This window comes from Neolamprologus multifasciatus, chromosome 19, assembly GCF_963576455.1.
Source record: "Neolamprologus multifasciatus chromosome 19, fNeoMul1.2, whole genome shotgun sequence".
Classification (NCBI taxonomy): Eukaryota; Metazoa; Chordata; class Actinopteri; order Cichliformes; family Cichlidae; genus Neolamprologus; species Neolamprologus multifasciatus.
Window position 1 is genome coordinate 21,527,292 of NC_140457.1, and position 14,809 is coordinate 21,542,100.

A 14,809-nucleotide genomic window follows, 5' to 3' on the forward strand; every position below is an offset into this window, starting at 1 on the left:
TCCCGGAACCCGGACAGAGTGAGAGCTCTTACTCTCCTCTACCCTCTCGGAGAGAGAAAAAAACGCTTTTGATGGGGACTTGTCAAGCTACGTCAGCCCGACGGGAGAAGACGCGTTTGAGGTTTGAGTTTCGTCCGGTTGTCATTCCCGCAGGAAGGTAAGGGTGTGATCGAACTTTACCTGCCCGTTGTCACCTGATGAGCTTGTTGTAAGTGAGTGTCGGTCGGACGTCGAATTTCCAAACTGCTGTGGGACGACAAACACTGGATTCACTCAGGAGTAAAACGCAGAAGGCTTTAAAGGTGAGTCCTTGTTGGGGGAAAATCGTTTGGAGATAGCTTATTTCGTTCAAGCCGGAGGCTCACGAGCGTTAGCTAAACAACCTCACCGACAGACTCCCAACAGCTCTCTGTTTTATTAAATAAAATAAAAAAAAAATTGTGGTTTATTTACAAGAGTGTAAGCAGCTTGTAATTTAAAATATAAACACTGGCTTGTATTTTTTGCCATTAATGGTTAGCTCGCAAAGGTTACAGGAAGTTAAACCTGAGCTGGAAGTTTGAATTGTTAGCCATCGTTACCTTACTACTCACAGGAGCCATTTGCAACAAGTTTTCCGGCATGCTTCATCAAAAAGATAAACTCTAATATCTCATATCGCCTTTATTCGATTACGATATCTGCGTTTGTTACTTGTGTGAACATACTCTGCTGTGTAGCCTTTCCTGACGATTGAAAATCTAGCTACGAAAATGGGATCAGTTTTTTTTATGGCATTAGCTTGGTAGTAATACAGCCAGACACAACTGGTTGGATAAAAAGATCCTCTCATTGCAGTGAGGGTTTTTCTTTGCCCTTAAAAAAAAATGATATTCAATATTGTTCAGATAGTAGCAAAATATGATTAATCCCAAAAGTTTGAAAGTTCCTGCCAAAACAGGGTCACCAACTTAATTAAGTGAAATTAAACAAAATATGACCAAACAAAATAGCTGGAGGAAAAAATACACAAGAAATTACAATGACTAATACTGCCTAAAAAGCTTGATATAAAATACTGACAAAAATCAGTGAAACAAATAGTTATAAATAGAATATAAATAACCTATTAAAAATGAAGAACAAGCACAGCAAATTTTAGATAACATTAAAGTAGCATAAAGATTTTTTGCCATCCTAGATCTATTTGGTTGTCGTCTTTTCCCAGGATGCCAAGAAGGTCCTGACTGGCAACCCCAACATGAGTGTGACATCATGGTTTCTGGTGAGCAGCTCTGGCACGCGTCACAGGCTGCCACGCGAGATGATCTTCGTCGGCCGGGACGACTGCGAGCTCATGCTCCAGGTGAGTGTCACGCAGAGTGTCGTACGTGACGTTCAGGATGCTCAGGATAAGTTGCATTACTCTGCACTGATGTCTGACAGGACAGCTGGTCACGCAAGTATGCGAAAAACCAGCGGGAGGCTTCTGGCATGTGCCCTGCGTGCATTTCTGAGTGTGTGTAACCAGGTGACGGTGTCTTCACTCAAAGTTGCCCCTCGCAGCCTCACAAACAATGACTTTAAAACTCAACTAAAGCATTCCCATGTGTTGTTTTTCCATGCTCTGTGTGCCACAAACACAATTTCTTTGTGGTTTTTGTGTAATATTCTCCTCCCATTTTCTTCTCGCTCTGTATTTAGACCAGCAAAGGAAGAATGTTGCCTCGGCAGCAGTTGTTTATACTTTCCTTAGTTTGTGCGTTATGTGCAGAAAAGCCCAGCAAACCACAGAGTTGCTTATGTCCACATTTAGGCGTTGCCGGCTCAAGGAAAAACTTCATCTTTTTCCCCAGCTTGAAACGATGCAGATATTTCTAGTGCTTGGGGCTTCTTCCTGACTTGGCACATAGCCCATTCCTGCCCTATATTGTCTTTAATGTCTTAAATGTTTTGGGTTTCTTGGGAAGTTTTTTTTTCTCCCTCATTCACATTGTATCTGAAAGATTACAAGAAGAGAATCCTGTTTGGCATGAGAGGCACAGATCCAGCTTAAGTGAAATTTTATCAAACTGCACAATTAAGGACCTCGCCTTGAAAGTTTGGACTTTCCATGAGTACTAGTGTTTGATCAGTCTGTATCTCCATGAGAAGTAATTAGACCGTACGCCTCTACAATGATACTGAGTGCCTTTTGTTTCTAATTCAGTGGCCTGTTAGTGTTTCTAAAGCCAGAGATACGTTGTTTTCCTCTGATAAGGGGTGCAAAGGGAAGCTAAGGGCTACGAGTTATGAATTCAGATCTGTTAAGCTAATCGACAAATTGATTAACCAACACTAAAAACTTCAAGTAAGTTATTTAAAAGGCGACCAATTGAGCTGATTAACACAGGCAGTACAGACTGCCTCCGACTGCTGTTTATCCCAGTTAGGGTTTGGTTTGGAACAGTTTGTGACAAGCCCATAAATCGTCCGTTGAATGACAGTGTTAATTTTGCAGACAAGTTTGGCACTCAGTGAGTTCGCTTGTGCTGAGGCCCTAATGAGGAGAGAAGAAAAAGTGAGTCAGTCTGAATCACTGGCTTAGCCTGAACTTAATTGATGAAGACGCGTTTTTACTCTGCTTAATAGAATAGAATAGAATAGTTGTACAACAACTTTATTGTTGTTGTACATGTACAACAAAATTGTGGGTACTCCACACAACTGTGTAATAGCAGATGCGTGCACAAAAACCTCAGCATTCAGAGAAGATTTTGGTAGATTAGGGCGAATAGTTAGTTTAATTTACTGCGGAATTGAAATCTTGTTTGTTGACGAGGGCGCATTGGCACATCCAAAAGAAAATTCCTGTTTCAATCCCATCCATCCATCTTCTTATCCACTTCAGGGTTGTCATCGGTGGGGAGGTTGCCAGTCTATCACAAAACTAACACAGAAACACCACAACTATTCACACTTGCATTCACACCTTTTATCAGTTTAGACTTGCCGGTTAACTTCATCTTGTGCATGTCTGTGCACTGTGGGAGGAAGCCAAACAGCTCCAGCCTGATGGTGGACCTTCTTGGTGCGAGGCAGCAGTGCTACCCACTGCTCCATCTCATGCTTGAGTTTCCTAATGAAAATATTTGTGCACAGTTTTGTTAATTGGGATTGTGTGTAAACCAGAATAATAGACTTTTTAGGTATCAAAAATAACTACTGCGGCACAGCAGTGCAGTGCTGTTGCCTCGCAGCATAAAGGTCCCAGGTCTGCATGCTGAGTGGCAGTGACCTTTTCACTATAGACTTGGCATGTTCTCTCTAAGTACTCTGTTTTTTCCCCTTGCAGTCCAGATACATTTATGTTAGGTCGACTGCTGATTCTAACGTGGCTGTAGGTGTGAATTTGAGCATGAATGGTTAGCTCTCTCTCTCTGTGTTAGCCCTGTGATGACCTGGCAACCTGTTCAAAGTGTACACCACCTCAACCCAAAACTGAATAAGCTGTTAAACTGACATAATTTCTGATAGACTCAGTGTCTATGGTGCATATAGGGAAATTCGTACTGTCGCCACCTTCCAGAATCCCAGTTGTAAGCCTGGAAAATCTTACCTTGGGATCTCAATTTAGAATCTAAATGAATGATCACAAATTTCATGTCACGTAATCAAGTTGTCAGCACATCATGGACTTTTTTTTTTCCACATTTTTTTCAGTCTCGGAGTGTGGATAAACAGCATGCTGTCATCAACTATGACCCAAATACAGATGAGCACATGGTGAAGGACCTGGGCAGCTTGAACGGGGTGAGTGGGTCTGTCTGTACTTCCAAACCTTGTACTTCAGCTTGTGCAAAAAACAACAAAAAAAGTCTCTGGTGCCACCGAAGGCTCGTGTTTCAACTGCAGTAAATCCCTTAGTACAAAAATGTGTCTGTGTGCAAACCGTTGGGCAAACAGTGACCATTGGGGACCCCCCCGCCCAAAAAAAAAAAGAAAAAAAAATCTTTCGATCTCACCCTGTTCCCTTGTCTCTTTGCTGCTGTTGCCACTTCACTGCACCATTATCCAAATGAAATCCAGAGCTGAGCCGTGGGAGAAACCGTTCATTGTTCTCAGTGTTTCTTTTGGCCTTAGTAACTGCAGCTAAACTAATCAGAGCAGAACAGTACGAGGGCCTATAACTGAAATCCTTCCCTAATTACCTTTGTTTAGTCTGTGTAGAATGAGAGCTACTGTTTGGTGCACAGTGTTATCCTTGTTTCTTTACTTTTAATCATCTAAAGATAAATTGAGTAACTCCTCTAACCATCTTTTAGTTAAGGGAGAAGTTAAAACAAATTGATGAACAAATTGCACATGTGTTTCTTTCCACCTGGCCATTTTATAAAAGCTTACTGACATTGCATAACAACATAATCTCATCAGAGTTTTAACGTGTTGGTGGATTAACTTTCAATGGGAAAGGTCCGATGGCAAAGCACCTTACGGTATCCGAGTGCTTGGAATTAGAAGGCCCGTCACCTGTGAGTCGGCACATTACCTTCATTAGCAAATGAACAGTGAATGTTATGAATTTTGTTTTGTTTTTTTCTGTTTTGCAGACATTTGTGAACGACCTCAGAATCCCAGACCAGACATATATCACCCTAAAGCTGTCAGATGTAATTCGCTTTGGTTATGATATCCTTTTTTATACTTATGTTTTAAACTTTATGCATTTTTATTTTTTTTAATTCTGTTGGCTTAATCATCAGTGGGTGTGTATCATTCATACATTATCCAGACTTTCTGCTTTTGTTTTCATTGGTCTTTGGTATTCAACACAGAAAAGGACCAGGGGTCAGCAGCACTTTTTCTCACATTTATTACATTTTTTTTCTCCACCTTGATCTACTGGCATGAAAATCCTGTGTGTTTTTTCAGCCAGGATAGTAGAGGTGGGACTCACCATACATCCCACGATACGATATTATCACAATACTTAACGCACGATACGATATTATTGCAATTTTTAAAAATATTTTGCGATATTCAGATTCTGTACATAAAGGTAAACTTTATCAATATTCATTTTATCTAATAACAGTCTCGCACTCAGTCTTTCTCTCATTTCAGTCAGTTTTATTGTTGACAAACTGAACGGTTTGTATTACAGTCTAGTCCAACTTAACTGAACGCAACCATCTGGTACAATTATAGCTATTCTGAACTATGCAGTTTATGAAAACTTTGCAGCCCCTTCAGCAACTGAAGAATTTGAAAGTAAATTAAAACAAAATATAATTTTAGATTAAATAAAAAAGTTTTAAACTTAATTAAAATAAAACATGTCTTAAATTAAATAAGTAAACTGTCATGTTTATTGCTGCCAAAAAAAAAAAGTTAAACACATTTGGACAGTGAAGGAATGTCAGGATTCTTGCTCAGAAAAAGGATCAACATGCTCTGAAGTCAGAGCATGTTCCAGTCCACAAAAACTTTTTTTGTAACAAAATATCGATTTCTGCTGTCCCTGTATCGATACATTATTAGCAAACAAAATATCACGATACTACACAGTATCGATTTTTTCCCCCACCCCTACAGGATAGTGAACTGTTGACCGGAAGCCACCTGCACCCTTTGACCTCAGGAGAAAACTAATGAGTGGTGAAATGTATGTTAGATAACACAAAGCAATACTGTTGAGTGTACAGATACATGTAGACATGCTTTGTCGTTAGAGGTGAAGGGGCACAGTTTCGGGAAGTCATTCACCGCTATAAATACATTTATAGGTTTATAGGTGATATCTCTTGATGTTTATCTGTTGTCTCATCGGTTTTGAACTGATAAGTTTCGTGATAGTGCTGCAAGACAGTAAACCAGTTCACTTATTTTTTTGGTTATAATAAAGATTTATTTGTTGTCTTGGCGCAAACGGAGAAATGAGCAACAACAAAAACATAGTTTTCAATCAGAAAAAAGTAATGGTCAGTGCTCAATATTTTCCAGTCAGGACATCTCTAATATCTAATCGTTTGAAAAGAAAAATATGGAGATTGTTTCCTTTAACTCCTTCTGTACATGTGCATGTGTATATCCTGGAAAAGAATCAACACAAAGTCCCAGAGGAAGCGCTTAAAGTAAGTAAGCGTAAGCTTCCTTTTTTAATCGTCAGTGCTCGACTGTCTTCAGCGATAGGTGTTTGCTGTAGATCCTTACTGAGAAAGACTAAGTAGATTACTCATTATTTTGTTATTAAATAATATGTTAAAATAGTCACAATCTTCCCAGGCCAACTCCTACCATGGCAAACTAGAGCTTAATTATCTACAATAATTTTTTTCTTTCATATTAAATTAAATAACTTAACACTTAAAGTCATTTCTGCATGTTTAATGATGCTAGTTACTGTAGATGAATTCAATTAAAATAAAAATGATGCATGTGTAATATTTAGAAGTTGAAGCTTGAGTCTGGTGGATATTCTTCCTTACAGTGTGTATATGTTAGGACAGTTACAGCTGTACTGATTGTTGGCGGATGGTTTTTCACATCCTGCTTCCCTCCTGTCTGTGTGTGTGTGCAGCATGAGAAGTACACAAGCCAGTTGCAGCTTAGCATAAAAGCCCTGGAGGCCAAGGCAAAGGAAAAACTGCACTTCCAGCACTCAGAGAAGAGCAAAGACTCTTTATCCAATGCCAAACTCCAGGACAAAGCTGAGCGTAAAGCCCACTCCCTCACAGGTAAATAATTCTATCCACACAGTTCATTTGTTAGGAGGAAGGTTGCAGGTTTTATGATAACAGAAGTAGATAAATTGTTCTGGGTGCATGAGAGAAACAGTTTTAAATGAAGTGGATTTGAATAGCTTGGTCCCACATACATGAGGAAGAGGAAGTCTGCTTGAGTCTCCATGTACTGCGTGACTTTGGCCATAGATCCCTCGATAGGATGATGGCTTCTCTTATTAAGAGCTTCCCTGCTGTGGGATTAGGATGCCATGTGAGTAGAGAGGCTGATGCTACAATCCTGTGGTGTCTGTAAAAAAAAGTAGATCTTGACATCCCAGGGTTGCCAGACTAAGTATACATGAGTAAGGGCTTTGCAGACAAGCAGAGGGGTAAAGAGTTAAGGACAAACAGTCTTATCTCAGTCAGACATGCCTGACTGCTGACAAGAGGAGCTCTGCTGCCAAGCACCCTGATGGTGGTTCAGCCACGTGCTTTAGAATTAGAAAGGTCTGTAGGTTTTTAGTCCCAGCTTGGCACTTCTGTCCATGTAGGTGATGGTAGATCTGTCACTGCTGATATTTCCAGTTCTCTCACACCCTCTTTACTCTGACATACTTAGTGAATTTATTATTTTACTCTATGTCAACAGCAGAACAGTCAGGGCACTGTTAAGTTAGGCATTTTATGAATGAAGCTTATTCACACCAATGAAACGTTTTCCAGCTGTAGTTAATCTAGCAAGCAGCGGTCTTGTGCTTTCTGCTCCATAATCAGGCCTTTGAGCTTAGAAGGAAAACTACAACTGTGCCTAAAATAGGACTTTTCCAGCACACGCCTCATGTTTCTCATAGCTGTGTAATTGACTGCGGCACTGCGAGAAACACTTCTTTTGTTAGCTCTTTTTATTTTTTTTTTAGTAAACATCACTTTGGAGCAGAGTGTGATTATGTTGCCTGCAAGTATGAGTTCATTATTTGCAAGAAATCTTTCAGTGCAAACTCTATATTTACTTGTTGCTACACAGTTACTGCCTGCACTCAAAGGAGTCTGTGCTGGTGGGAGCCAGCGAGATAATGAAAGTGTCCACTGCTGTCATGCTAAATCTACAGCCTCAGTGAGAGAAGTATGTTAGAGAATATGAGTACACGCTTTTTAAAGTGTCACTTTCATTCATTTTGAGTTTGTTTGATGTAGGAAAGTCTCTTTGCCTCACAGAGACCGAGCTTGCATATCTCTGTTGACAAATGCTGATGCAAATGCAGTCTCTTTGGCTGAGTTTGTTTAAGGTCTCGATATGTTATTTTGCCTAGCGTGGATCAAATGTCTCATATTAGGTTTGTTTTCTGTTAATTCTGACAAGCCTTGTAGAGAAGGAAAAAAAAGACGTGTGTCTTTTTCTGTGCTTGTTTTCCCCTGCAGCTGTACAGGATGTGGAGTGACTCCAATCCTCCAGCTGTCTGCAGCACAGGACACTTCACTTGTACAGTGTGTGACTCAGTCGGGCCTACATTACTGTGCCAGGACCCAGGGCTATTTAGTATTGAGAGGAAAAAAAGAGGGCATGAAATTAACAGTTCAGCGTTCCCAGTGATTGCTCTTGTAGTGGCTTCCTTTTTAAAGTTTCCATACATAACAAATCCAGTAAGTTATAACAATAGCTAAAACAAATATTCAAATTTTTTTGCTTTTTAACTACCTCCAAACACAGTACTTAATGTCCCTAATAACTGCCACCTTTATTTTGGGAGATTATGTCCCGTCTTTGTTGTACCTCTGTGTCTGCACAGTTTGAGATGCCTTTGCTGTTTGATCAAATAATACGCTTAGCATAACCTTGCTCTGTGTACTGAAGCTGTTACACTCGCCCACGTTTTCTTTAGCTAAAAGGGGAAGATTAAATAAGTGGAAAGGAATCTGTAACGTGCCCCTCTGCCTCTTCGGTCACTGTGTTGATGTCTTATTGTGTGTGTCCAAGGCAACAGTGGTCAAGTGCTGCTGATACTTGGGATTGTGCAGCCACATTAAACTCACAAGAGCTTGTTTATCCTATTTATCAGGCCAAACGGCAGCTTCTAGATGATCTGATTAGTAGAGGCTGGCTGGCATGTGTGGAACAGTATGCCAGGTTATATGGCAAGTCTTGCTAAACACATATCATCAGCAAATTTAGCCAAGCTAACTAGTCTCAAATTTAAGAGAATATATACAGAGACCTCTGTATACATAAAGCCTTTGCGTGCCCGGCTTACTCTATATCCTGGACCGATTTCTTCCATTTTTCCTATAAAGATTAGGATTAGCTGTACTGTCCTCACATGAGGAGGATTATGTTTTGGTGGTTTGCTGATACATCTGGCATCACAGTTTGACCTCCCTACCCCCACTACACTCTCTGTGTCATGGGAATGTGTGGGAGCTCTGAAACATCCAAAGGCCACTTGCAGCGTAAGGCTTTGTTTTTGAGCTCCAGCCTTGTGTAACTTTTTTATTGTTGCAACATCAAACAAAACACTGTTTTGTCATGTGACTAACAAACTTATTGGATTATAAAACCAAGCAGTGGTTTAAATTCACATCTTTGTTGGCTCTTTCTTTGTTCCTATCATTCCTCCCTGCACCTTTTAGTATATTATGTACCTGATTGTGTTTGTTGGTCTGTGTTTGTGTCTGTCTGTGGGCTTTTTCCTGCTAGCCTCCACAGATGCTCCGATATCCAAGCCCACGCCTCTGTATGGCCAGCCTTCCTGGTGGGGAGAAGATGAGGACCCAGCCAACAAAAAGGAGAGCAGAGGTGGAAAATTTTCCAGAGAAGGAATCTCCAGGTCAGTGAGTCTGTCTTATATTTCTACATGCAATCACTGTAAACTCCTTTCATTTGGTGTATGCCTTCAGAAGTGTTTGTCTTTACAAGCAGAATTCGATTTAAAGTTGCCTTTTTTGTGGCATTTGTTGTTCTCTGTGGGTCACTGAGAGGTAGATGGTGTTAAGCCCAAGGCAGGTCCCTGGCTGTCAGTTGTGGACTGATAGCCAGGCCAAACCATGCCAAGCCAGTGGGCAGTGGCTGTCTGCCTCATGATGGATTATGACCATCTAAGCCGATGATGGTGATTGTTCTCCTCACGTTGCCCAGACGGAAACCGATTATTCCCCCTCAACTACCCTCCACTGGACTCTGAACTCCTAAAGTGGTATTTGGCCACACCCAGCTGGCATCCAAAGACCAATCACATGATTTGTTTTCCCAGCCTACCGTCTGGAACCTTCATGTTATTTATGGCTCTTGTTTTCAGGAAATGTTTAGTGGTTATGCTTTAAGAGATTTACATAAATCTGAGTTCCTTTAACTTTGAGTTAGTAACTTTGATATAAGTGTGACATTTCTAATATTCAGCACACTAAAAGCTTTTTGTGTAGTTTGAGTATTTATAATCTCCTCATCTCTTTATTGACAACAGAACCTGCTAAAGATGTGCCCACATATGAGAGCAATGGCTCTCTGCCAGACAGTCAGGCTAAGCCCATCTTCTCCTACCGCCGGGAGCACAGTTACTTTGAGATCCCAACAAAGGAGTTCCAGCAGCGTCCTACCAAGAAACCAGAGTCGCAGGTTCATGAAGTTCCAACAAAAGACACAGCAGATCCCTCTGACTGCATCTCCTCCACCCCCACACCCCCTGTGGTTCAAAGCCACGCATCCTTTACCATCGAATTTGATGAATGCACGCCAGGTAAAATGAAAATCAAGGACCATGTGACCAAGTTTTCTTTCCGTCAGCGTAAGCAACCTTCCACTGAGGTTGCTAGCACACCTACTGAGGTGATATCAGCAGAGAGTAAAGTTGCTGACTGGCTCGTCCAAAGCAGCGCTAGCATGATGGGAAAGAGCTCGCAAGATGAAGATGTGTGCAGCACAAACAGTGACCCATCTCTTCTGAAGACCACCAAGAGTGAGTCTCTTATACACTATCTGTTTACTCTAGTTTTAGATGAAATACTGTGTTAACTTGTTCTCCTTTCATCAACAGCAAACTACCATGAAGACGGTTCTCAAAGTGATTCGGGGCACCCAGCACTCAATGGGAATAACTTTCTCCAGTTAGAACATCAGGATTCTCCACAAGCCTTGAGAGCTTCCCCACCACAGCAATTTCTCTCCCCTGACTCAGTGGAGCCTGTGTCTGGCTCTCCACCAGAGTCTCAGTCCCTTTCCAGTCTTACTAAAGCTGAGCCCCACCAAGCCTTTGTGATTGAATTCATTGACGACAACCAGAGAAAGAAGCGTTCCCAGTCCATCAATATCATGGCCCCACCAGAACCCTCCAGTCTCAGGCCACAGCTGGAGAAAGTAAAGAAAGGCTCAAGTCCGACTGGGGAGAGACAAGTGACACCTCCATCTTCCACCACTACTCCACCAACCCAACGGTACACTATCCCCCTGAAGGGCCCTGCTTCTATGGGCCCCCAAAGAGCTGGCTCTCTACGAAGGGAAAAGACTGAAGAACGGATCAGCACCAGCCTTTCCTCCCGCTCATCCTCATCTGTGTCCGCAAGACCATTTAGCAGCGTGGGCCGCAAATCTAAACTCACCCAGGAGTTTACTGCTGAATTACTGAAACAAGCAAAGGAGATCTCTTCTGCCACCTGGGAGAGAAATACTACAGCATCTAAAGCAGGGTCAGGGCCGGCATCACAGCCTGGCCAAATTACCACTGGCCCTCCTCAGCCTGACGCTCATTTCCAGCCTCAAACTTCCTCGCCACTTCATAAACCTGTCCCCCTCAAGGCTCCTGTTATGTCCCCAGCATGTCAAAGTTTTGAAGTTAAGAGCCCCACAGGCCCCAGAAATGAAGAGGAGGACAGTCTGAGTGACGCAGGGACCTACACTATTGAAACAGATGTTCAAGATAAGGAGCTGGAAGAGGCACGGAGCAAGATTGACCAGGCAAGTTCTTTCACGTATGCTCGTTTTAAAAGAAATAAGGCGGCTTTGCTAATTACCGGTCTCCTCGTGTTTCTCGGAGTGAAGTCCTGAGCCATGAACATTAGCAGTCCTGCTTTGCCTCTCTGTGCACTTATCCACTTGCAATGCTTTGTTCCTGACAGGTGTTTGGTGTCGTTGACAGCCCAGAGCGAACGAACCTGAGTGAAGCAGAAACACCGTCAGCATTTAGGCCTGTTATTGTTCAGGGCAGGGAGGAGCATAGTCAGAAAAGTTGTGGGGAGGTGAGGCCAGCTCCAGAGCAGGGACAGAGTCTGGTGAAGGTAAACTTTCCTGCTCAGGGTTGAATGATGAATGGATAGATAATTGATCATTTTAATGTAACAATGATTATTTTCAGTCGGTAAGACTCAAGTGTCTGATTGCACCAATCGGGATGTAGTGCTTCCTTGATTTGCCTTCTTGGTTTTTGCTCTTTTTTCGGTGTCTCTCTTTTGATTTGTGCACTTGCCTCTTCTTTGCACACAGGCTCTGGGTTCATGATTGTTTGGGTTTTTCTTTTCTAACCAAATAATAGAAAACAGAAAACCAAACCACGTGTTTAGTACAACATGTTAGGGTTCAAGTGCATACAACACTTGAAACAGATTGCTCTTTTGGAATTTATAATAACTGGAACTAAGGGAATTATATTTTGAACAGTTTTGTTATTTTTAACAGTAATGAATAACTTGTATGTCATCTTTTACAGGTTCAGTCAGGAGGTGCAGTCGTACAGGGGGCTCCTAAGTGGATGTCTTGCTGGGCCAGCTTGGCAGACAGCTATGCAGAATCTGGGCCTTCGTCCGGCCTCTTTGACATCCATTCCCAGATGGGATTGTCAGAAGGGGGTAAGCCACCTAACCAGCCATTGCTCTATTTGAAATGATAATGAGACACCCTGATGAATATGAATGATTTTCAGCGTCATCGTCTGTGGTTAATATGCATTAAAACTGTTCCACTTCAGCACGAGGCACAATCGTCCACAAGGCTACGCTCAGCCAAAGCCAAGAAAGAGTTCAGCGCGGCCTGCAGCTGACATCACCGGGGGAGAAGAGTGACATTCCAGCTCCCAGCATTCATGTTCATTATGACCCGAATTCAACATTTGATGTTGAAGATAACAGCTTGGGGGTCCCTGGCGCTCAAGACGGCATTCACAGGTTAACTGTACAGGACGATGTAGAGCCTGACAGCCTGAGTGATGCCAGCAAGTCAGATGATGGATCTATTGTAGAGCAGAAGAGGAGGCCTCTGTCAGGCCAAGAAGAAAAGCAAAATGGAGACAAGCGCACGCTCCCGGCCAAGTCTACATCTTTTTACATCGGGTCAGAGGAGGAGGTGGTGCCCAAAGCTAGCACTCCTAAGGCTGAGAGAAAACAGGTGACCAAAACCTTTTCAACAGCCACTCTGACCAAACTGAGAGGCAGTCAGGAGTCTGCAAGAGTCAAACCTGCTGTATCAGCTCCTGTACTGAGCCAGGCAACACAGAGGCCAGAGGGTAAAGAAGCATCCCCGTTATTCAGACAGGAGAGCTTCACGAAGGAGCGACCTAGCAGCACCAGGTTGCCTAACATCTCTAGCCAGCCTGCTCAAAGAGATCTAAACCCTGAATTACTGCAGAGAGCTAACAGTCAGGACACGCATTCATTTCTCAAAGAGACCGAAGATGTTCTGGCTGTACTGGAAGCCAAACTCCAAGCAGGACAAACCAACACTCCATCTCCTGTTATGGACTCTCTTTCTGGGGAGTCTGATGTGGATACCTCCAGTACAGTCAGCCAACATAGCAGTAAGACAAAGCCAAGCACACTAACAAAAAAAGTATCGGTCAGTGGCCTCCAGAGAGAGAGGTCTTCAGCTAGCCTAACTAGTCAGGATTCGACTCAGCAGTCCTCAGAAAAGCACCGTACTCAGGAAGCAGAAAGGAGCAACAGGACTGAACCTCTGAGGAGGCCAGTTGGATTGAGACGCAGTGTGGGAAAACGTGGTTCCACAGACCTAAGTGATGACCACCAGAGCTTACCATACTCTGATCAGGAGTCAAACAGCAAACAAACACGCAAATACACAATTCCCCTTCAGAAGGAGGATACCAAGAGCTCCAGAGTGTCCCAGGCACTGAGTCGTGCCAACAGTCTATCAGCCCCAAGACCCACCAGGACTTCCATGCTGCGCCGGGCTCGCCTCGGAGAGGCCTCCGACAATGAGGGCACAGAGACTGATAAGCTGTACCAGGAGGCCAACAACACCCCAGCTAAGCAGCCCCAGGAAGCCAAGAAACTCTCCAGGCTGGATATGCTGGCCATGCCTCGAAAACGGACGAGCTCATTTAACACGCCCAGTGACAACGAGGCCTCCTCCACCCCACAGTGGACAGGCAGAAGCACAGGATTTTCCAACCGCAGCACAGAGCTGGGTGTCAGCTCCACTCGTAGGGCCTCTGGTCCAGGGCCAAAGCCGGGAGAAAGGCCACAGAAGGCAGCACTCAACAGAACTCCAATCACTCGTGTACGCTCCAGCAGTGCCAAATATGCCAGCAGCACAGCAAGTAAGTATAGTACCGGCACTTACACACCATCTGTTCTCATATATTTAAGTGTAAAGCTTTATCAGCCATAAAAATGAACTCAGATTTAGCATTGTGGGAATGACATGCCTGCAATGTGTGTCAGACATGACAGAGAATTGGTCTGAAGCCTTTATAAGTCTCAGCTAATATAACCGATTTCTCAGTTCTGCAATTAAGAACTCTTTTTCATCAAACAACAGCTGTGTGTGAAGGAAACTAACACTAATACTAATATTAATTCTCCAATGTTCAATATCTTTCATCTGCACAGTGTACACTCATTGAAGTGAAGGCTGGATTGCCGTTTTTATATGCAGCCATGCTTTGAGAGTGTATTACTGGTCCTGACTTTAACACAATATGTTTCACATTACAAATCAACTTGTGTTATTTTTTTAAACTCATTTATTCCTATCTGTACTCAGCCGCTGTACTGTGGAAGTCTAGTGTTCATTTGAGTTTGGTTCAGGCCCCCCCTTAAAAACAACAACAGTAAATTGTTGGAAAGTCATGAAGACGTCCACAGCATCATGTCTGCCTCTTGTTCAGGGAAATGTTTTGGGGGTTTCTATT

General features: G+C 42.8%; 1 protein-coding gene across 1 annotated transcript in view; it reads left to right on the top strand.

Annotated features, from left to right (window-relative positions):
• cep170ba (centrosomal protein 170Ba) overlaps window positions 1-14,809 on the top strand; it is a 17,355-nt gene continuing 2,546 nt past the window's right edge. Inside the window, 13 exon segments of the mRNA XM_085142482.1 lie at window positions 1-302; window positions 1,208-1,345; window positions 3,682-3,771; window positions 4,569-4,647; window positions 6,034-6,092; window positions 6,539-6,695; window positions 9,376-9,482; window positions 9,484-9,505; window positions 10,139-10,630; window positions 10,709-11,625; window positions 11,787-11,945; window positions 12,374-12,512; window positions 12,632-14,215. Of these exon segments, the coding sequence (XP_084998608.1) occupies window positions 1,241-1,345; window positions 3,682-3,771; window positions 4,569-4,647; window positions 6,034-6,092; window positions 6,539-6,695; window positions 9,376-9,482; window positions 9,484-9,505; window positions 10,139-10,630; window positions 10,709-11,625; window positions 11,787-11,945; window positions 12,374-12,512; window positions 12,632-14,215 (3,910 nt within the window). The 5' untranslated portion in view covers window positions 1-302; window positions 1,208-1,240.